Below are 25006 nucleotides of genomic sequence, written 5' to 3' on the forward strand. Positions count from 1 at the left end.
ACATTTCCTCTCTTTTCTGTGTGTAGGTTGCAAGTGCACAGCTGTAATTGCAGATTTAGCATTCATTTTCAGAGACGAAAGAACCCTTTTCGGCATGCAGATTTTTTGGAGGACTAGGTTCAACTTCAACCCAGTCTCAATAACTTTTGCTCAAATTTTCAAGGAGGCTTCGTCTCGACATTTTACCAGCTAATTCCAGGTGCACAATGTCATCTCACATCTCTATCTCAAGATATAATTGCTTCTTTGTCATCTTTACACTTAGTCTCAATTCGCTTAAGTCAACTTGTCTATTTTAAAAGAGGGTTACTTTGCTTTCCAAATTCATTGGCAATTTCCTACAATTCACTTAGCATTCAATCTCTTTCCATAGGGATTGGATCTAGTGAATTCAACCCCCTTTATTTTAAATGTAATGTGTGTGAGAAGTTGAAGGGAATCCTTTGTGAAACTTTCACCCCTCTTTTTAGTGGAGTAAAGATTTCCACTTGATCTCCCCTCATCACTTTTCACCACATTACAACAACAATCTCTGATTCTTCCAATGTTCCACCGCCACATTTGATATCACACACAAGTGCATTCACTTTTTGCATGAAGGAAGTGATATTCTCATCTTCACTCATCTTCAACATCTCATATTTACCCTTAAGGCTCTACAACTTGGCAATCTTCACATAACTGTCACCTTCATACATAGTTTCCAACTTCTTCCAGATCTCATGAGAAGTCTTTAGTTCCATAACATTTGTCATCCCAGAATCAGTTAAAGCACTCAATAATGCTTCCTTAGCCCTAGTATTGTATTCACCTTCCTTTATCTTATCCAGAGTTGAAGGACCATTTTGAGGTATGGTATACTTATGTTTGGTAATTGTCTAGTAAGATTCACCAATGCATCTCAAGTGACACTCCATTTGATTCTTTCAAAGAGAGTAGTTAGTGCCATCAAATCTCAAACTATCCTTCTTGTAGGTTTCCATCCCGAATCACCTCAAGTGGTCAAGCTCCTTCGAAGGAACCTGCTCTAATACCAATGGTGAAATAGCTTTGATATTGACAGACAATTGAGAGGGGGGGGGGGTTGAATCAGTTGTCTCAAAATCCTACAAAGTTTGAGCTTAATCTCAAATCTAATAAATAAACATGAAAGCATAAATCAATAACACACATAACACCAAGATTTTTGACATGGAAAACCCAGTCAAGGGAAAAAACACGGTGGGAACACGCCCACAATATAAGTATATTGTGTTATAAGTATACAAGTATTACAATGGGCAATGCACATGCATTAAGACACACTACCTAGAGCTCACTACCTTACAGACAAAATTCAGATTACATCCGGAGATCATGAACTGAGAAATAACATCCTTAATGCCTGGTTACAATTCCGGTTAAGCACATAACAAATTTCTCTTTCTTCTCCACACTTCTTCTCTTCTTCCGAAAGATTAATACATTATTCGCTCATACTCATCCACTCTTCCATCCATAGCACACTCAATTACAAAGATATTACATTTATTTATACATGACATCAACCTATCTTTCCAAGGTCAACTCAACAGTCATCACTTAATTAGAAAAATATAACCACACACGACACAATATAATATGTAGACCAAACAATGTCCGTCAAGACATAGAATGGACCTAAATCATCACCTCAAACATGCTACACCTCCAAGAATTACACCTCAAACATCCGCAACACGTTACAATCATCTGGTCGACCAAGAACATGAAGAACACCAATATACCGAGGAAAAACATCAATTAAGAGCTCAACGATCAATGTGGACCACCAACACAGAAGGAACATGATCCAAAAACATCCACAAGCATCCTGAATTACAATAGCAACATCCGCACCAACACAAATTACTAGAATCACCAGCATCATTATACCGAACCTCAAGAACACTAACTGCAATGACTATCAACCTTTAAAAATCACTTGCGGACCTCCAAATCATGAACCACTTGAATTGAGGATACACATCAATGTCCCAAACATATCTCCAAATCCACAGATCAAGATATTACAATGCAAAGCAATCCAAATCAAAATACCAAACATTGTTATCACTGAACAACTGAAAAACTAGCCACAACACAAATACCCATAACTCAATTAAATCTTCATGCAGACCTCTACAAATTGAACTGAATCATCTATAGACATCCCTCTAAAAACCCTTTAATCCACAAACTCTGATCTTCATCGTGTTGAACAAACTAACTCACTGAGCTTCACTGCATCACTATCACAGACAGAGAAATATGTTGACATCAATGACAACACATCTCTCAAATATCTTTCAATCACATATTTGCAGCATACTTCCAACAAAGATAGTGACTCACCCTACCTTACAACCTCCTTGTTTGGAGTTCCTCATAGTTTGTATGTTGCTTCCGCATCATTTTGGATGTGTTTTTAAGTCTTTTAGTTTTGAAGGGATGAAATGATGGTTGGGTTTCCTTGGACAAGAAAACAAAGTTCCATTTCTCATCATATCCTTACTCATCATGAGAGATGAAGTTAGCAGGCTTGTACTCTATTTTCACAATTCAAGGTAAATCTACCCTCTCATATGGTCTTTGTGGTGAATTCATCACATGAAAGATTAATTCTTCCACTTGTGTAGTCATGTTTTCTTCATTGACAACGTGTAATATGACTATAATTGTGTTGTGCCATTATATCTCTAGTATTTTGAGTGTACATTATGACATGATTGTGTTACAATTGTATTACAAAAAAAAGGTCTTTTTTGTTAATTAGCCTTTAATTTCAGGTAAAATATTAAGTAATTAAATTCACCATTATGTATTTTTGAGGAAAGTCACTATAGGAGACAAGAAAAACATCACCATACAAACACTCTCTAGTAAAAAATTAAATATTGTATAATAAGCATGATTCAAAAGGAGCCAAAATGATGTTTCGTAAACTAAAATGTGTTTAAATGTATTGAAAAGAAATATATCATCATATGCAAATGCTAATGTAAAGATAAGAAGAATCTAAAATGCATAAACACATCTTCATTTCCACTACATGTACGAAACATGGATTCATCATAAGTGAGTGCATTAGGAAACAAAAGTCACATCTTCATGGGTTGGGAGAACACTTAGACAAGCAAAGGTATCCAAATGAGTTGCATGAAAGGTATGAACATCATTAAGTGAATCAACATCATGTGAGGGTGGACATAGAGAAGGCGTATCATGAAATTGACTATCTAAGTTTATCTCAATAAAAATGACATGAAAGTAGGGAAAGTTCTTAGTAGTAAAATAATATCATTAAAAATTGAAGATTCATCAATACTAAGTGAATCAATAGCCATAGTAAAATGATCACGAGAAACCTATCTATGTGAGAGTTCTAATCAATATGTAGTGTATGGATGAGTGAAGTGAAGAAAATAAGATAAAAGAGAAAGCAATGAAAAATTCTATAAAATATGAAAGATCACATATGTGATAAAAGAGTACCATCATGAAATATGCACTAGTACCCTTGTGTTAAAAAGGCATAATGATCATATGTGAAAAAAAACTTTAAGAACTCATCAAAATCCCCAATTTAATTATAAATGGGAGCTAAAGATAAAGATTGCTGATAATTTATAGTGAAAGAACCAAACAATCAAGTACAACCACCATAAAGTGAGGATGGATAGATCAATGAGTTTCTTATAAAAAATAAAATGAGGAATAAAAATATATGTAACCAGAAATCAAGGAGCCTTAGGGGCTGAATGAATGATATTAGACAAAGGAAAAAAACTATGTGGGAGAAAAGTACAAACAATGAATACAATCGGTTAACTCATATCTAAAAGAAAGATGAAATCAATTATAATCATTATATCATATGTTAGTAAAACTAGTGGAGCAAACCATAAGACATGTAGGATAGGTTGAGTTCACCATACATTAGCGATAAAATAAACCTTAATTTGTAGACTTTTGTATTTCCCTTACTAAATATTAATTTAAGTCTAACAAATGATATTTTGATTAAAATAAATCATTATCTAAATCATGACAAATAGATAACTCAAACACAAGACATGTACAAACATAAATCTGTAAGAAAAAGGATGATTATTATGAGTTGAATACTATGTTGAGTGAATCTAATTGTGACATTGGGTCAAAGGTTAGAAATGTGTAGAGATAATTATTGTAAATTAATCTAGTTGTTTTGAGTTTTTGGATAGAATTGTTGTTGTGATTCTAGTGAAGTAGGAAGTTGCTCACCTTCATTTGCTAGTTGATTTGGAATAGTTTGGTGTTGAGGAACACAATTAGGAGCTTCCTATATAAAGATTGAATTTTGTTACTTTCTTATGTCTTAGTCAAACCTCATGTTTTTGCTTTACATAATGATAGAACGATGATTAGTGCAAAACAATGTCCTTTGGAATATTGATGCAAGTTAAGAAAATTATTATTTTGTATGTATGAATCCAATGTCAAGTGACTTCTCTCTATCCTTCCATGATGATGTGTTGGTATGATATGATAATGGCCTAGGACATGTCTTTAAATAGGACAATTAGACTACAATTTTAATAATTTAGTGCATAGAACAATAGATATTAGTCATAATTATGAACTGGGCCAACTAAGAATTAGCATAAAAAAATTGAATTTTAAGAATGAGATTGCATTACCAATCATATCTAGGGGACACAATCACAATAGCAATCTCATCCAAGAAATGTAGATGGGTGATGGATGAGATGTACAAATTTTGTTAACTATTGTACATATATAACCCCAATCAAGTGCTAAATTGACTCATCTCAAGACATAAAACTCAAAAATTTTCCTTGTGGTAAGCTGCTTTCTGCAGAATTTTACCTAAGCACTCACGATTCACTCACATTCACAGATTGGGTAATTTGATAAGATAAAACATTACAAAAGTAGATAGTGTCCATATTAGTTGCAAAATGTATTTGCATGAACTTCATACATTCCTTGCCTAGATATGCAGAAGAGTAATGGGAAAGAATTCTTAAAGTAGGTATATATCTGAAGGAAAATGAATATCAATCAAATGTGAAAATAATTTACAAATTGAACAATTTATTAGCCCAAATCATCTCTACAATCAAATTTATAAAATCAGTTGCACATGAATTCAATATTGCATTTACATACTGCAAAACAAAATATCAGAAGCTCTCTCTTCTAAGTATAGGATGATCCACAAAATACAGATGAACATTGTACACTGAAAAGTCAAGCTCCCCTGTCATGATGAACCTAGGTCATGTAGTTTAGGTAGCAAAGTGCACAAATGCAGAAGCTGGAGAAAATGAAACACCACAAGCTGGATCATGACTTACTACAAGAAAAATTCAAATATAGTATTATCAATGAGCTCTGCTTTTCTGGTTCTTGACAACAATAACAGGGCAATGTGCATGCCGAACACAATGCTCACTTACACTGCCAAAAAGTAACCTGTAAATTACAAGATTCAAATCATTAACCAAATTCACAATAACTCATGGATTTTCCATGACAAGAAGAGACAATGTACATAGCAAATGACAAGTGTAACAGTCAATCCAGAAAATTGTCTTGCAATAATACCTCTTAATAGGTCTATTTCCATGACTTCCCAACACTAGCACATCAGCATTGTAGTCCTTCATGGCATTGCAGAGGACACCCTTGGCATCTCCATTCACCGCCCTTGTCTCTGGAACCACCTGCAATAGCAGCAGAAATGGTGCATGAAACTCCATTCTAATTAGAAATTATCGAATTTATGGATTCATGGATGTCAATATTCAGACCTTGTTAATTGGTGCTTTAAAAAGTAGAAGAAAAGAAGAAAAATAAAGGCTTCAAGACTCCAGATTGATATATTATTGCAGAACTTTACTTTGATCTTCGTTTGGACTCTCTAATAAGTAAGAATGGCAGAGAAAAAGGCTCAAGATTACACTTCATGAATTGGTGAAAGACTATGCTAAGATGATGGATGTGGTTCAGTATACCATGGAAGAAAGATGAAGGGTAGGGAAGGTTCAAGGAAGGCAGAGGATGGGACCCAAAATTGTAGTTCATGGATTTGGGAGTAATTCTTGGAATAAGTCAAAAAAGAAAGACTACAATTTATGAATTAGACCAAGATTGTTGTAAGACCTTGAACTTGGTAATTTGGCATTGGCATCGTGGACATTGAGGGGACAGTTGTGGTTGACCAAGATTCTACTAACATTTCACATAAAAAAAAGTCCGAAGGGATGGCAGAGTTGGCTAAGGGCTTTGGGTGTGTCCCATGTAGATCCCAAGATCGTTTCTCTCCACCTTGATTTAGTTGGCTGTAGGCTTGTTTGGGCTTGGTCTGCAGCTTGAAGGGTTTAGGAGGGACTCGCCTTGTCTTGAACTGCGAGCACTCTGCAAGAGTGCGAGCTCAAAGTTGCTGGGCTGCACCTTACTGATTCCCCCTCGTTTTTTTCAAAACACAACCTAAACATAAACATCTCACATATAAATACTATTGATGGGCCTGACCAATGTGCTTTGGCTTTCACAGGAAGCTGAAAGATGCTGATCCATTGATTTCAGGAGCTATATAAAGGGTGCCATAACATATTCAATCTAATCAACCCTAAAGACTACTCAAGAAATATCAGACTAACATTGATTTGAATAGGAAGATCTTAGGGATCTGAGTACTCACTAAGCAGAAGATACAAAGGAGTTCACAAAATTGAAGGAAATTCATACAACCATTCAAAATACAGCTTATGCTTTGAACTGATCCTAAATGAATATGATCAAATTTACATGTTTTTCTGTGCATTTTTCCATTGCTGTGGCAAAAAGCTTCCTCGTAGACCTCTTAATATCCTCTTCAAATATCTTTAATGTGTCTAATGCCACGAATGACACAAGTGAATCTGCCAACATAAAAACTAGATCAGAGATCAGCCTCTTCAAATGCTAATCACAAAATCAGAAACAAATGATAAAAATATCTAAATCTAAATCCAACCGAAACCCAAATGAGCAAAAATGTAGTGACTGACATAGGGCCAGACCTTTGGCCTTGGAAGATGCAGTGGGCTGAGCATGGATGATAATCAACCTATCTTTCTCAGTACAGAGGTGACAGAGAGTCCATAGAAGAGCATGGATACCCTCCTCACTCTCATCCATGCCTACCAGTATCACCCTTATCTTGTTTTCTTTTTCCATAGATTTCCTTTTGTCTTCTTACTATGACACTGCAATTTAGCTTAGTTGTACAAGTAGGACAAGAAAATTCTTTATATCTGCTCTTAAACTAGTTCCCGTTAAATCGATGTGCTATAATCCACAGAAAGAGAGAAACGGGAGCGTTACATGAGCTTCTGTTTCTTTAAAGTTTTGGCAGTTTTGTTATGGTATCTGCAATATACATTTCATGTATGTAATTACCCTGTACAGTGACTGACTGTTGTCTTCAAGCATGTTGGCCATAAACTTTTGTTTGATTAGAAAGGGATAAGGAAAAAGAATGCTATTGATTTATTAATTCCTTGCAGCCACAGGATTACTTTTTTTCAAGTGGGTTATTCTTTTAATAAAAAATAAGGAAATGGGTGTCAATTAATTCAATCCAGTGGGCAGGCACACTCTACTCATTCACGGTATATAATTCCATGGTCCACCCCTTTAGACTAGTGCAAAGGACAGGCACACTCTACTCATTCACGATATATAATTCCATGGTCCACCCCTTTAGACTAGTGCAAAGGAAAATATCCTTTCCCTATGTTTAAACTAGTATAATTATAAAAATATAATTATTGAAGTATAAATTGATTTAGTTTAATAAATTGTGTTAGTAGAAGTGATAATTGAAAAATGTTACATTAGGAAATTAAATGTGAAGGAATGAAAGTGCATCGCTTAAGAATGGAGGAGAATGAATATCTTTGATGAAGCATCACATTTCACTTGGCTTTAGTTGAAGTATTCCTAGAATGATTCTTCCCTTCAATCTATAGGATTTTTAATTATTATAAGATACGAGAGGATGATAAATATATTGCCTTTAAATTCTAAGATACATAGTAACAAATTGTGTAGAATGTGTACCAAGTCAACTCAAGGTGGGAAGGAAATGAGTTGGAGCTGACAAAATTTGCATTTATATTTTAGGGGGTAGATTTGTGGTTGCAAGATTGATCCTCTACTCGCGAGATTGACCTGCAACAAGGAAGTGATAGGATCAAAGTGGAGGATAAGTGTTTCGGATGTGGGAATGTTAGATATGTAGCCATGTGTGGAAATGTAGATGGGTTAAGGCCAAATGTGTGAGAATATGTGTAATGGAGAAGGGTGAAAGATTTGAGATTGAGACCAAATTTACACAAGATTGCACCATTTGTTAATATGTAATTGTATTGAGTCCTCCTCCCAAAATGAGCCCAAAATTAAGTGGGGATTAGCATGGGTATACAAATTTACATCATTCCTCTACTTTAAAGTGCAAGTGAATCCTAATATGAACATGCATCTTAAAGTAAATTCATGGGCACTCACAAACATGTATATAGTAAGTAAATCCTAATATGAATAGGTATCAAAGAGTAAATTCATGAGCACTCAAAAACATGTCTAAAGTAATGGACCCTTCGAGATCTCATTGCATGTATTCATCCCTTGGCATGCGTGCTCCATGAAAACCTATAAGCTAGAGAAAATATGTGTAATGAGTAGTTTTTTCATGAAAATAAACATAACCGTAATTTTATTTTCAACAACCATGAGAAGGAGAGAGTGGGATTTGAATAAAATTGCTTTTATGGAAAGTAGTATAGTGATGCTTCACCTTATACAATGGCCATAGGATGACATGGCACATCAAATACTATAATATAAAATGGTAATGATTTACCTAGACACAATGAGGAGTCCTTGTATCAATATTTGTAATCATCTATAAACTTAACAAAGGAGTTCTAGCAATGGGATATGCCCTACTTTAATTGATTGTATCCATCATATGCAAGGAAGTGAAATAAATTGGAAAATAGTAAATAAAATTGTAAAATAAATCTAAGCATAGAACACATGTATCATGTAAAGTAAATTGGTGTCATGAGTGCATCATGTAACAATAAGATAAAACCTATTAAATGATAGGTTTTATAAGCACATGGGATGGATAACATGAAGGAATATAGATTAATGAAAATGGTGATGCAATCCCTAATGTGAAAGTACACCCATATGAATAGATAGAACACTACAAGAGGAATATATTGTGGCTCAAATAGCATGCACATACACATAACTGATTAGGTAAAGCAAAAGGTCCCTAGTGGTAACAAAGATCAAGATAATTAGATATGTGAGTAAAAAAAAAAGGGGGAAAATATAGCCCCCCCCCAATGTAAGGAAAAAAAACTATATCACAACAAAGAATGGAGAAGGAAAGATGCATTCTATCTAAAAGGATTTCTCTATGAGGAAGCTATAGGAATGGAAGCATAATAGGGTGATAAGAAAATGAAAGCATGATATAGAAACGTAAGGTGTGAGCAATGAGTGCAAGAACTAGTTAGGCATAAAATAAGGGCATGAAAAGACACAAAAGAAAGATGGAAAAAACATGGTCTAGAAATCAAATCCAGAAGAACAAAATCCAAATCATTATGGACTGTGGAAGCTTCATGAATTCAATTGAATTCAATGGTCCAGAAAAGATAAGTATAACAAGCATGTGACTTGATGATCATAATGTATGAAAGCTAGGAACACAAGTGGATAATTAGGGGAAGTAAAAGTAAACAAAGATCATGAAAAGGACAATCATAAGGATACATATAAGAGAAAGAATCAATAAGGCAATCGAGAAATTTATATTGTGGGCATGAGAAAACATAAGAATAAGGGATGCAAGGGCATATCAACAAGTAAGGGTGATGTAGAAAAGCATAAGAGTAAAAATTTCAAATAAGAAGGAAAGAAAATGCCCAAAAGTGGGAGAAGATAAAGTATGAAAGAAGATGCATGGAGGCACACCAAGCAAGACATAAGTAAGAGGCCAAAGTGTAAACAAAAAATATGGGTGTGTAGGTACATAGTATATAAAGAATTTGATTCGTCAAAAAGTAAATTGATGAGAGCCATCATCATCCGAAAATGTATCATCATAATGTTCGTCAATTTTTACCTTTTTCTCTTTCTGATTTTTTTATTTTATGAAATGTGTCTCTTGTTGATAATGTTTTATAAACATGTTAGTGATTTATTACATAATATATGATTTCTCTTGTATTTCATTTATTACTCAACATGGAGTGTGTTATGGTGGACATTATAGATGAGGGGGTTGTCAGCTTATGAGTGTACTCATTTTTTATCTCACCTTTTCCTCTTTCTGATTTTTTATTTTATGAAATGTCTCTTGTTGATAATGTTTTATAAACATGTTAGTGATTTATTACACAATATATGATTTCTCTTTTATTTAATTTATTACCTCACCATGGAGTGTGTTATGGTGGACATTATAGATGAGGGGGTTGTCGGCTTATGAGTGTGCTCATTTTTTATCTCCCATTTATCAAGAAAATATTGAAATTTATGTCTCCATGCAATGCACCAATTTGTAGAATGACCATGTGTATGAATATAAGCACATAATTATTTATCTCTATGTGGTGCAAGCTTATACATGTATCTATTGGTTTAACTAGGGATAAATGTTTGGAAATGTCTCTCAAACTTTCATCCCAATTTTTCATATTTAATTATTTATCATATTTATTTATTATATTGTTCTCATATAGGGAAGGGGGTGTCTCACTTTAAAATGACACTTTTAGCCACATGTTAGATATTTTGTGATGTGTCTAAGAAGTTACAAAAATATCCAATATTAGTATGATATTTTAAGATGTGATGGTTACTTATGATAGATTCTATGATACATGTAAGAGCATGATTGTAAGGAGTTACAAAGTAGAGTTAAATTTTAACCAACTCTATGATGTATTTTATGATACATTATAAGATATATTCAAAAGGGGATAATAGAGGCAAAATAGAGTGCCCAAGTTGGTGAGTTGGCTATGATAGATTATGACAACATAAGAGAATTTTCTAAGATTATCATGTTGATTCATCATGGGAGTTGGCATTGGAATTAGTCATGGAGGTTTGATCACCAATTTGAAATTGGATTTGGATTTGAAAAGTGTTAAGAAATAATGCTTTTAACCCACATACTAATAATCCATTTCCTACATAACCCATGAGAGAAAAGCATGCATACAAGCTTATGAAATCACCATAATGAAAAGATCAAAATAGACAAGCCACAAGATAACACAAGATATATCCTGGGAAAATCCTCATGAGGGAAAAACCCATCCTCCAAAAGCATCCATACTCCATTGTATTAATCAGTCATAAAAGCAACATAGAATACCTATGAATCATCAAGCCCTCCAATGCATTCCCATGTGTCCAAGCATGAATCCACACATCCCATGCCATGCCTCACAAATGCAAACCTCCAAAGGATTCAATACAATGATAGCCCAAAACCACCAACCAACCTTAACCACTAAACATGTGCTTGCTTATATAGATCCAAGCTCACACAAAAACAACTAGTGGTAAAGTAAAACCATGTGCCACAAAACCATGTGACAAAACCATGTGCTAACTACCCTTTGACCCCACATTTGATATTGGGTACTCAATTTTCTCTTTTTAAATATTTTTCCCCAAAATTAAATAATTATAATATAATGTAATAATCCCAATGTTACAATACTGCACATCAAGTGGCCCCGAGAATATCTCAAGGAATCTCAACATGTTACACACCCATGTGCAACATCAAATGAATAAATATTACATTACATGTCCATGTGAAATTCACATAATAAATAAATATTACAACTATAACATTATTATGCAAGTTGCACAACACCTATTTCCCAACAAAAAGTAGATGATGATGTTAAATTTTATTTGGAAGATATTGGTGATAAAAAGTGAAACTAGGATGGTTATGAATGGATGAAATATTGGGGATCAAGATTGAAGTGTTAATAGTGAAAGTTGGGGATGAAAATGTGAAGAAGATGATTATGGATGTGTGGAAGATCAGATCTTGATTATGTAAAAATATTTTGAATTCTAAGTCCGAAATAATGGGAAAGAGATTATGGTTTCTATAATGAAAATTATTTTTTTTGGGATGAAGTGTATTTGTTTGGATGATGTAGTGTGAGATTATGTAATATTGTTTAAGTCCAAATCTAAATGAGGGGAAGATTGGGAATTGATTATGGTTTGGTTTTTAAAAGTCTAAATTTGAATTATTTGGACATGATCAAGGTGGTGAACTTATGGCTCAAAATGAGGGGAAGATTGGGAATTGATTATGGTTTGGTTTTTAAAACTCTAAATTTGAATTATTTGTAAATGATCAAGGTGATGAACTTATGGCTCAATAAGAATGATGATAATAATGTTAGACAACTCAAATAACTTGAGGACAAGTGAGAGGTGGGGGGGGGGGGGGGGGGGTGGGGGGTGAATCAGTTGTCAACAGATTACAAAACTTTAAGAATTCAAATCCTTATTACCAAAACACATAAAATCAATGCCAAAATGCATAAGCCAAATACAATAATGAATGATATAGAAATTAAACATAAACATAAATCACAGAACAATTACCATCCATCCAGAACACATGACACCAAGATTTGTATTTGGAAAACCCGATAAAGGGAAAAACCATGGTGGGAAGCCTACCCACAGTCACATAATACTTCTGCAGTAAGTATGTGATTACAATATGAGGGGCCTGCACATGCAGGAAGGCCAATATCCTAGAGTGCATTGTTCATCACAAAAGGAGCCTCTCTAACTACAAAATAAATCCATACTACAATCCAAAAAGAAGAGTGAACTGCAAAGATAACATCTCCTATGCCTATAACAGTTCTGGTTAAGCTCAGTACCGGAGGTCTTAAACCTCTCTTACCAACCAAATTCGATCACCTATGATCGACCAAACCTTCTACATATGATTAAAATATTATTCGCACACATATAATCCTATATCCCATAAACCCATATGCCCATGATCCACAAAGAGATCTTACATCATATTTATACCAACCCGAGACCTAAACAATTAGGTCGGCCACCTAAAAGATAATACAATAAATTCATAACATAAACCTGCAATCCAATGATCAACCAAGTCGGCTTAGGCCGAAAACAACATAAACCAATCATTAAATCTTGTTGGTAATGCATCAAGAACATCCTCCAACACGTTACATAAACTGGTCCATAACCTAGATAACATAAAACCCAAAATAGGTCACCACAAACCAAATCCAACACCACCAATCAATAGGAACACGAACAAGATAACCAAGAGCATCCCGAAAGCCATCTAGAAGCCGCACCAACACCACTTATCACATGCATCAAAAGATCTTCAATAAAGCTCTGTCAGTAAAACCCTTAATGGTGACCAAAAGGCTTAATAGAATAAATGATAATGTTTGAGTCATCAAATCCTGAACCAACTGATCATGATACACATCTGAATAGCATGAATGACATATCCAAACCAATTCCACAAACCAAATCATATCGGAGCATACCGGATCAATATCATAATCCAACCACTCTATCGGAACCAACCAGAAACTGGTAAACAACCAAAACAATTGATGTTGCCATCAATGACTAAACATCAATACAACACACAATCAATTCCTCCAAATGCCAACAATCTCCCCCTTTGGCATTGATGGCAACACTAGATGTGAAAAACATCCAAGTGCCAAGAAATGCCAAACAAGTCTCCCTTTATGGAAGACATCCAACAATCTCCCACAGAATGATATAGCAATGAAGTTCTAAACCAAACTCCCCTAATGAATATATCTCTCCCTTATGTTTTTCACTAGAATAACTCTCCCCCTTTGACATCAATGCCAAAGATCTGACATAAATATCAAAGAAAAATCATAAATCCTCTGATTCTTACAACTAACTACTCCCCCTGAGTAGTAGCACAACCACATCAATCCGGAATGGGTAATAGCTCTGATAAATGCATACCAGACTGATGCCAATCATCATCACTCAAGTCTCTACCAGAGGGGCAAAAACCCCCAATCTATCTCTGAAGTACTCAAATGATTCTTTAAGCAAAGGTTTAGTGAAGATGTCTGTAATCTGCTCTTTAGTGTTTACATAAACCAGTCTGACTTCATTTTCTTCCACCTTATCCTTCAAAAAGTTATACTTGATAGATATGTGCTTTGTCTTAGAATGAAATACCAGATTCTTTGATATATCAATAGCAGCAAAGTTATTGCAGTGAATAACTACCGATTCATTACAATCCACCTTTATATCCTTCAACATTTGCTTCATCCATAGAACTTGTGTACAGTTAGTAGCAACAACAACATACTTAGCTTCAGGAGTAGATAAAGAAGTACATGACTACTTTTTGTTGATCCATGAAACAAGTTTCTTTCCAAGAAAGAAAGCTCCACCAGATGTGCTCTTCCAATCATCAACATTTCCATCCCAATCTGCATCTGTATATGCACATAATGTAAAGTCATCATTTTTAGGATACCACAAACCATATTCAGTTGTTCCCTGCAAATACCTGAAAAATCCTTTTCACCACACTCTAATGATTTTCTCTAGGATCACTCCGATATCTTGATACAATACAAATTGCATTCATTATATCTTGTCTAATCTGAGTCAGATATAACAAACCTCCAATCATAGACTTGTACCTTGTAGGATTTACCGGTGTAGATGCATCATTATTTGTCAATTTCTCACTTGTAACCATCAGAGTACTAACAGGTTTAGAATTTTCCATACCAAATTTCTTCAACAACTCTTTAGCATGCTTAGTTTGATAGATGAAAATACCTTTATCGGTTTGAGTAATCTGCAAACCTAAGAAAAATTTCATCTCCCCAATCATAGACATCTCAAATTCATTCTTCATATTGTTAGAGAATTCCATACACAACTTATCTTCACCTCCAAAAATGATATCAACAAAGACCTCAATAGTTAATATGTCATCATCAATGATCTTCTAATATAAATTACTATCATTATGACCTTTATTGAAATCAAGCTTCAAAAGATATTTATCCAGTCTTGCATACCAAGCTCTAGGGCCTCGTTTCAATCCATATAAGGCTTTCTTTAACCTCCAAACCATGTTTTTGTCATATGAAAGTGAAAATACATTAGGTTTCTCAATATTACTTCCTCTTCAAGATCTCCATTGAGAAATGCACACTTAACATCTATCTGATAAACCTTGTAGTTCTTATGTGCAATATAAGCAAGAAATAATCTCACAGCTTCAATCCTAACTACCTGTGCAAAGGTTTCGTCATAATCAATTCCTTCCTTTTGAGAATATCCTTTACAAACCAATCTAGCTTTATTCCTCACAACTTTCCCATCCTCATTCAATTTGTTCCTAAAAACCTATTTAGTTCCTAAAATCTCATTTTCTTCCAATAACATTCTTATTTTTAGGTCAGGGAACTAAAGTCCATGTGTTATTCTTTTCTATCTGATCTAGTTCTTCTTCCATAGCTTTCATCCAATATTCATCTTTACAAGCTTCAATTACTGATGTCGGTTCAACTTGAGAAATAAAACATACCTCATCAGTTGCCAACCTTCAAATTGTCATCACTCCTTTGTTTTTGTCTCCAATGATCTGATCTTTTGAATGATTCAACCTTACATACCTAGGAGGCTTTTGATTTTATGTTCATTTGTCCTGATCTTCAGTTACTGTTGAATTTTTTGATACTACCAGAGTAACTGGTTCAACATTCTGTTCCGGTGTAGGTGCTACCAGTTCAGTTATGATCATTTTCACTGTCGGTTCTCTATCATAAGTTCTGATTTGACTTATGTTCTTCTCATCCACTTTGACATTTGTGCTCTCCACAATTCTCTACAATATTTTGTTATAAAATCTATATGCTTTGCTTTCATTAGAATAACCAAGAAATATTCCTTCATCACATCTAGGATCAAAATTTCCAATGGAATCATCTCTTTTGATATAGAATTTACTACCAAAGATTCTGAAATACTTAACTGTCGATGTATGACCAAACCATAACTCATAAGGTGTCTTACTAGTATCTCCTTTGATATGAACTCTATTGAATGTGTATACCATCGTGCTTACAACTTCTCTGCAATAGACATGAGGTAGATTAGCTTCTATCATCATAGTTATAGCTGCATCCAAGATAGTTCTGTTCTTCCTTTCCACAACTCCATTCTATTGAGGTGTCTGGGGTGCAGACAACTGTCTCCTTATCCCATTCATCTCACAATAGCTGTTAAATTCACTAGATGTGAATTCTCCACCCTGATCCGACTTTAAGCATTTAATCTTCAATCCTGTCTCTGTCTCAACTTTAGCTTTAAAGATTTTAAACTTTGCAAATGCTTCAGACTTCTCCCTTAGAAAAGTAACCCACATCATTCTTGAATAGTCATCAATGATTAGCATGAAATATCTGTCACCCTGAAAACTTTTGATTCTAGCAAGACCACATAAATCAGTATGATTAAGATCAAGAACATCATTAGATTTGTCTTGTATACTCTAAAAATAAGTTCTAACTTGCTTTCCCATTTGACATTCCTTACATACCGAATTATAAAGCTTTACAATCTTAGATATATCTCTAACTGCCTTAGTAAAACTGATTTTCACAATGCAATCAAAATTCACATGACATAACCTCTTATGCTGTAGCCAACTCTCATCAATTTTTCCAATCAAATATGTCTTCTCGCTGGAGTTCAAATGAAAGATATTACCTTTAGTTTGTGTACCGGTTGCAATTTCCAATCCAGATCTATTGATAATCTTGCATTTTCCATCCTTGAACTATGACTGAAACTCCTTATCCACCGTCCTACACTCAAAAGATTATGCCTTAAACCTTGAACATAATAAACATTATCAGTGTTATGCTTACCATCCAATGATATTGTTCCTCTTCCCTTGATCATGCGTGCTTTGTCATCTCCAAATCTAACAAGACCACCATCAAATTCTTGCATAGATAAGAACTTACTTTCATCTCCAGTCATATGATGTGAAAATCTACTATCAATTACCCATTCATCCTTGTCTTCAATTTTAGCAGCAAGGGACTTCTCGTGAGGTACTAGATCATCTTCCTTGATAGCCAAAAATACCTATTCCTTTCCATTGTCGGATCCACTAGTTGAATCTTGTGTCGGTTCATCATCAGAATCAATCACACCTTCCTCATCAGCATAGTAACATGATTTGTCTTTGTTTCTCTTGTACTTATGCTTGTTTTGATAATCATGGTTAGGCCTAAAAGATCTTCGAGCTCTTTCTTCAAATCTTGAATTCCTTTCAAGACATCTAGATGCAAAATGACCCATCTTATTACATGAAAAGAATTTAAAAGGTGATATTTCTTTATACTTACTTCTTGTCGGTCCTTTAGGTACTCTTCTAGCAAATAAGGCTTCAAGTTTCTCAAACTCTTCATCTTCTTTCTTCATATCCTCTAGCTCCTTCACATATAAATCTTTTCAATCACTCTTTCCAGTAGATGATGTAGATGCATGAAAAGCAAGTTCAAATTTTATAGCTCTAAAAGGTCCAAATTCATCAAGCTCAAAAGCAGATAGTTTCCCAACCAAGGTATCCCTATTAACAGATGTGTTTGCCATAGTTCTCAGCTCATTAATTATAGTAGACATATTATAAGATAGTGGCAAATCTCTCAGTGCTTTAGAAACTATTTCATCTTCGCTTAGAGATCCACCACAACATTGAATTCCCAAAACAATCTCATTTACTCTCTCCATAAAAGCAGTAATCCTTTCATCTTCTTCCATCTTTAGGTTCTCATACCTCACCCGATAATCATCAAGTTTAGCAATTTTAATAGTAGGGTCACCTTCATTCAGAGTCTCCAATTTGTCCCATATAGCCTTTGCATTTGATTTGTCAATTAGTCCCATTATTTGCTGATCAAAAAGTGCACACAAAAGGGCATCTCTATCTCTACAATCATTCTCAAGCTCCTTATCTAGACCTTCCGGAGGAGGATTGCTAGATTCTGGATTAAAAGATGTTACACCTTTCTCAGTGATCTCCCAAATTTCCTTTCCAAAACATCTCAGGTGAGTCTCCATCTGAATCTTTCATACCTAGTAATTTGTTCCATCAAGCCTAGGAATTTCTCTTTGGAAAACAGCTGCAGATGCATTGATGAACTTGAATTGCTAGATGTCATAGGATATTCCTCAAGCGGTTAAGCTTCTACAGAGAGGACCAAGCTCTGATACCAATTATTAGACAACTAAAATAACTGGAGGACAATTGAGAGGTGGGGGTGATTCAGTTGTCAACAAATTGCATAACTTTAAGCATTCAAATCCTTCTTACCGGAACACATAAACTCAATGCTGGAATGCATAAACCAAATACCAGAATGAATAATATAGAAATAAAACATAAACATAAATCACAGAATAATTACCATCCATCCAGAATACATGACACCAAGATTTGTACGTGGAAAACCCGGTAAAGGGAAAAACCACGGTGGGAAGCCTACCCACAGCTAGATAATACTTCTGCAGTAAGTATGTGATTAAAATATGAGGGGCCTACACATGCAGGAAGACCAATAGCATAGAGCACACTGCTCAACACAAAATAAGCCTCACTGACTACAAAATAAATCCAGACTACAATCCGAAAAGAAGAGTGAACTACAAAAATAACATCTCCTATGCCTGAGAATAGTTCCAGTTAAGCTTAGTACTAGAGGTCTTAAACCTCTCTTACCAACCCAATTCGATCACCTATGATCGACCAAAACTTATTTATATGATTACAACATTATTCTCACACATATAATCATATATCCCATAAACCCATATGCCCATGATCTACAAAGAGATCTCACATCATATTTATACCAACCTGGGATCTAAACAATTAGGTCGGCCACCTAAAAGATAATACAATACATTCATAACATAAACCTGCAATCCAATGATCAACCAAGTCTTCTTAGGCCAAAAACAATATAAATTAATCATTAAATCCAGTTGGTAATGCATCAAGAACATCCTCCAACACGTTACATAAATTGGTCCATAACCTAGATAACACCAGACCCAAAATAGGTCGACATAAACCAAATCCAACACCACCGATCAACAAGAATACAAACAAGATAACCAAGAGAATCCCAAAAGGCATCTAGAAGACACACCAACACCACTTATCACGTGCATAAAAAGATCTTCAATAAAGATCTTCCGGTAAAACCCTTACCAGTGACCAAAAGGCTTACTAGAATAAATGATAGTGTTTGAGTCATCAAATCTCGAACCGACTAATCATGATACACATCTCTATAGCATGAATGACATATCCAAACCAATTCCACAAACCAAAGAATACTGAATCATACCAGATCAATATCATAATCCAACCACTCTACCAGAACCAACCAAAAACTGATAAACAACCAAAACAACCGGTGTTGCCATCAATGCAACACATAATCAATTCTCGCAAACAATATTTTTATAAATAATATTTTTGTCTGATGGTTTTTGGTTGTAATGGACATGTATCAGATGGATGTGTGGATTGGAGAGGAATGGTTATGGGTGATCAATCTCTTCATATCTTAATTTTTCAGATGAACAATTGTTCTACTACAAAAGTTATTTGTGTTTGTGTTTTGGGATAATGGAGTTACAGGATGTTGTGGAGGAATGCATTGCATTCCTTGACTTGCTAGTACTAAAAAGGTGTTGTGGATCATTGATATTTATTCCCTAGTACTTTATGTTTCTTTGGTGATGGTTTGCAAGTCTTACTTTTTATCCAGATTAAAAGTTTGAGTAAAATGGATTGGTATAAGTAAAATGCTTTATCTCGTGAAGCCAACTTATGTATTTTTCTCTAATTAGTCGTGTGTGGTAAATGTAGAACCTTTTTGGAGATATTTGGAAGATTTGTTTGTGTAGGATGAAAATAGAATCAAGTAGACTAAGACCTAATCCCACTCTCACGCACACATTGGAATATGAAAGAGCCTAAGGAGATGATTCACTTTAACTACTTGCAAAAGAGAGTCAAGGAATATCTTTAGGGTTTCTATTCCTTTGCTACTATGAAGAGGAGATGTGAAGAAATGTTATGAAATGATCAACTAGGTTAAGGAGATAAGAAAAAGTGCAAATGTAAACTAAAATACTAAAAATTTGCAAATCTGAAACTGAGAGATTGAGTACAGAGAAGGAAAAGGAACTCAGAGGTGCACCTATCACTGAAATTGGAGGCTGGCTGAATAGGACCAAAATGCCATGCCTTGGTCCTTGATACCACAGAGAGGTGTACTTCTGGAATCTGGATCCTAAGACTCTGAAATGTTGAATTGCCAGAAAAAGTTGTAAAACACAAAGGACCCAGGCGCCACGCCCTGGTCTTGGACTAGGGCGCATTGGTCTAAAAAAACTAGGATCTTCTTCTTGTTAGAATCAGAGATCCCTTAGAGCGGGGGGGGGGGGGGGGGCGGGGGCGGTGAATCAGTGATCTACCAGAAATTGAAACCACAAACTTATTCTTTATCCACTGGTTACTAATGTATAACAGATAAGAACATAAAATGCAACAATAAATACACAAATACACAATATTGGAATTTTTACGTGGAAACCCAGAAAGGGAAAAACCACGTTAGGGCTGGAACTCACAATATTCATATACTATGGCTAGGAGTACATAAATATTACATAGATGGGAATGCACTTGCATTCAGGATCAATTCCTAGAGCTCACTGCTCAAATTAAGTTGCTTGGAGGGCTACAACCCTCAAGGAAGTCTCACTGACTTACAATTTGTTTACAATGTGTAAATACAATGAAATGAACTCTTAATCAACATCTGAATATGCAAAGATAAGTTTTGGTTAGGCTCTGAATCTCTGACTATCTCTACTCTGCTAAATACTTTGTCTTTGTCTCAGTTAGCTACTGATTGTTCTGAAGGAAAAATGCACACATGAAACTATAGACACCTAAAAATGTCTCATTGATCATCTACTAATTATTCCTCTAATTGATTAAATAATTCTTTAATTATTCAATTAAGTTAATTAATCACGTTCTTCTAATTTTATATTTCCTCATCATTTTACTAATTATTCTATTTCCTATTCTATCATCATTTAATCATTTAACCATTTTCTAAATATTAATTAAATATTTATTATTTAATTAATTATTTTTAATTCCATAATTTAAATAAACTTTATTATTTAAATAATTTTGTTCTCAATTTCTATCTCTAATCAATTAATCATTCAACCGTTTTATAAATATTAATTAAATATTAATCATTCAACCCTTTTCTAAATATTAATTAAATATTAATCATTTAAATAATTGTAATTTTAATCTTTTAATTTAAATAATCTTTATTATTTAATTAAAGTACATTTCTAAATAATTAAATAGTTTCTTTAAATTATTTAATTAATTTCATTTAATTTCATATTCTTCTAATTTCTTCCAAATTCAATTACATGTGCATGATTTCAAAAACCAAATTGAAAATCAAAGTCAAGTTCTAAATATATTCAAATACTAAATTGAATTAAATGAATTCAATTATTTCAATAAATATCATGCAAAGATTAAATTGAAAATCTAAGTTAAAGTGCAAGGACATGCTAAATTATTTAATTTAATCAATCAATCAATTAAATCATTTATCTCTCCAGTCTCTATTTCCATCTTCTAGTTCTCTTTGTCATCTTCTTAATTTCCTCCAATCATTCTTTTTCTTCTTTCAGTTAGCTTTTTCACAATCAATTGACTCAATTAATCTATTCAATCTATTCTGTTTCACCTCCAAGTCAACAGTTCAACTATCAATCATCATGTGAGCTCACCTAGGTTCCACCTCTTGATCAATCTGTTCCACCTTTTCAATCAATCTCATCCAAAAATCTATAAATTGAGCATTCATCTCCATTTTCAATCCTCCTCCTCAATCCTGAACAATTACTCTAGATCACGAACTTTAAATCTTTGTGTCAATTGCAGGTTGTCAGTGCAATATCTGAGAGCCATCATACCATAGAGAGAAGAAGAACAATGGAAGCTATGATGCATAATAGGGATTTTCATATTGCTTAATTTAATTCCATTTTGCGTCTATTTCATTGGTTTTATGTTTGAATTTCTTAGATAGTTAAGGATTCATGATTGTCCTTATTTCCTATTTAGCAATGGTGTATTTGAGAATGCTACATTTTGGTGAACCCGACGTGAACAACAACTAATTAACATTCTTTGTTTCATGTGTGATTTTTGCAGGTTGTACAAATTTTTTCATTTTTTGTAGGTTTTGCATGGATTTCAAAGCTGGTCTCATCACGATGCAATCATGTTTACATCATCATGCAATCACATAGGCAAGGCTACACAATCGAACAGATAGGGTTACGCATTCATGCAAAACCCATCACACAATCGCCCTTACATCGTCATGCAATCGACATTTCTTTATTACGCTATTGCTCTGTAATTATCACGCATTCACAGGAAAAATTGTTGTTTGATTGTAATAGTTTATGGCACGAAAGGTACAATTAGTATTTTCGGTGCTAGAAGGATAAAGGAACAAAGAAGATAGGCCAAATGCTATCAAAGGGTTCTCCAAGCAGAAAAGCAGAGACAAGATTGGGAAAATCAAACAATCTTTGATAGATATAACATCTTAGTTCTCTCATATCAAGTTAAATATGATCTGATTAATATTGAATGGATGATGAGAGATTTAGCTAGGGCCTCACAATTGGTTTTGCAAGTTTCTGATCAGGTTTAGGTGGATTTTTTATTTTTTTTGTGTTATCTGCCTCCCTGTCACGCAATCGTCATGTTTAGATTAGGCAATTGATCTATTGGGTGTCATGCATTCGATCTGTCAGGATCATGCATTCGCTCTGTTATGTTCATGCATTGGCTCCGTCAGAGTCACACAATCGCGCAGGTATTGTCACACATTCATTTCTGTCAATTATTTATTCTCTATTTTCTGTTGATTTGATTTAACTGCTAATCATCTGTTTGCAGCCTATGACAAATTTACAGAAAGGATCAGATTAGTATTAGATCAATTGCACTCATAATCTCACACTTCATCTTTTGGTGCTTAAAATTAACGTTGGTTAAAATGGACATGCATGCAGTTTCTCACACTTCATCTGTTGGTGCTTAAAATTAACATTGGTTAAAATTGACATGCATGTATAACACTTCGATTTGGGCTTAAAATCAACAATGGTTAAAATTGACATGCATGACTTCATATTTAAATTTGGTGTTTAAAATGGACATGCACATGCGTATTCAACACCTCAATTTGGGAATTTAAATGAACGTGAATCAGGATGCATTAGATTAAATCACATTTGGTTTTCTTAAGGTTAAGAAATTTTATCGTGTTTCGGGTGGACCCACTGTTGCATTAAATAACTTTCAACCCGCCTTCGAAGGCTTGGGAGAAAGGAAGGAGGTGACAACGACATCCAATTTTATTTTATTCAATGTAGTGAGGGGTATCTTTGACTGAGGATTTCATCATCCCACAAAGGTACTTCGAATTGGGATGCATTGGGGATATCATCTCTCCCAGCGTATTCTCGAGCGGGTTTTTCGAGTCGCTATATAAATATACTGGTTAGTCAGCTAGATTGTTGAGTGAATTTGACGTATGTGGGGGCCTTCCCTAACCCAATAAAATCAACTAAAGTCTTAAGTGGCTTGCTTTGAGAATCCATCGTTGGATCGGGACCTCTCGAAATCCTATAATAAGAACCAACTTAGTAGCCCAAAACCCTACAATCAATGATTCCAGGAGTGCGGATCGTACCCCATAGATACCCTTCATGTACCTTACATTATGATACAAGAATCCCTCGGCTATAAGATCTTTGGAGCTTCGGTGTAAGAGAGACTGGCATGCTCGAGAAGTGTGTATCGTGCTGCCAGACTCTCTATCTATTCATTTTGTCTCGGTATTTCGTAAGGGCCTCATTGAATGGTATCCACTTTCCAGCCTAAGATTGTATTCTATTCTTTTTTATGTATCATTGTGTCAGACCAGTATTGAGTCAGTCCTTTGGGCTATTTCAGGCCCTATTTTACGTATCTCTGAATTTTCTAAGATTGTTTGAAAAACCAGTTCAGTCAGCTATATTTACCTCCAAACAATTGTTATCAGACTTGAAGAAACCACGAAACTTGTCCTATACACAGAATTAATGAAAAACAAAGTCCATTTTTGAAATGTCAAAACTCAAAGGTTTATACACTTGTGACCCTATGAAGTCCTTGCATAGTCCTCATTTACATCCTTACTATCGTCATAAGTCCTTGCATGGTCCTCATTTATGTCCTTAATATCATTTTAAGTCCTTTAATAAACCTCATTTATGTCCTTACTATCATCCTAAGTCTTTGCATAGTCCTCATTTATGTCCTTACTATCGTCCTTAGTCCTTGCATAGTCCTCATTTACTTCCTTACTATCATCCTTAGTCCTTGTATAGTCCTAATTTACATTCTTACTATCATCCATAGTCCTTGCATAGTCTTCATTAACGCCCTCATTATCATCCTAGGTCCTTGTACAATCCTCATATATGTTTGTCTTAGTCCGTCATCATTTGCATAATCATCCTACAAAGTCATACCCCAAACATCCAAAACACAATCAGAGGATCAGTCAAACTAAACCTCAACTCAAACAAGTTGGTCAAGTTCAATAAAACATTGTCACATTTAGAGAAATGGAGAAAATATCTTACATGATGT

General features: G+C 34.5%; 1 protein-coding gene across 1 annotated transcript; it reads right to left on the minus strand.

Moving 5' to 3' along the window:
* Nucleotides 1-5101: 5101 nt before the first annotated feature.
* Nucleotides 5102-7522, minus strand: LOC131077859 (uncharacterized). The gene is made up of 4 exons (XM_058015453.2): nt 7080-7522; nt 6838-6950; nt 5632-5750; nt 5102-5499 (listed from the first exon to the last, which is right to left on the minus strand). Exons 1-4 carry the CDS (start codon nt 7246-7248, stop codon nt 5409-5411), a joined length of 492 nt encoding a protein of 163 aa, XP_057871436.2. The 5' UTR covers nt 7249-7522; the 3' UTR covers nt 5102-5408.
* Nucleotides 7523-25006: the final 17484 nt, after the last annotated feature.

This window comes from Cryptomeria japonica, chromosome 9 (assembly GCF_030272615.1).
Source record: "Cryptomeria japonica chromosome 9, Sugi_1.0, whole genome shotgun sequence".
Lineage (NCBI taxonomy): Eukaryota > Viridiplantae > Streptophyta > Pinopsida > Cupressales > Cupressaceae > Cryptomeria > Cryptomeria japonica.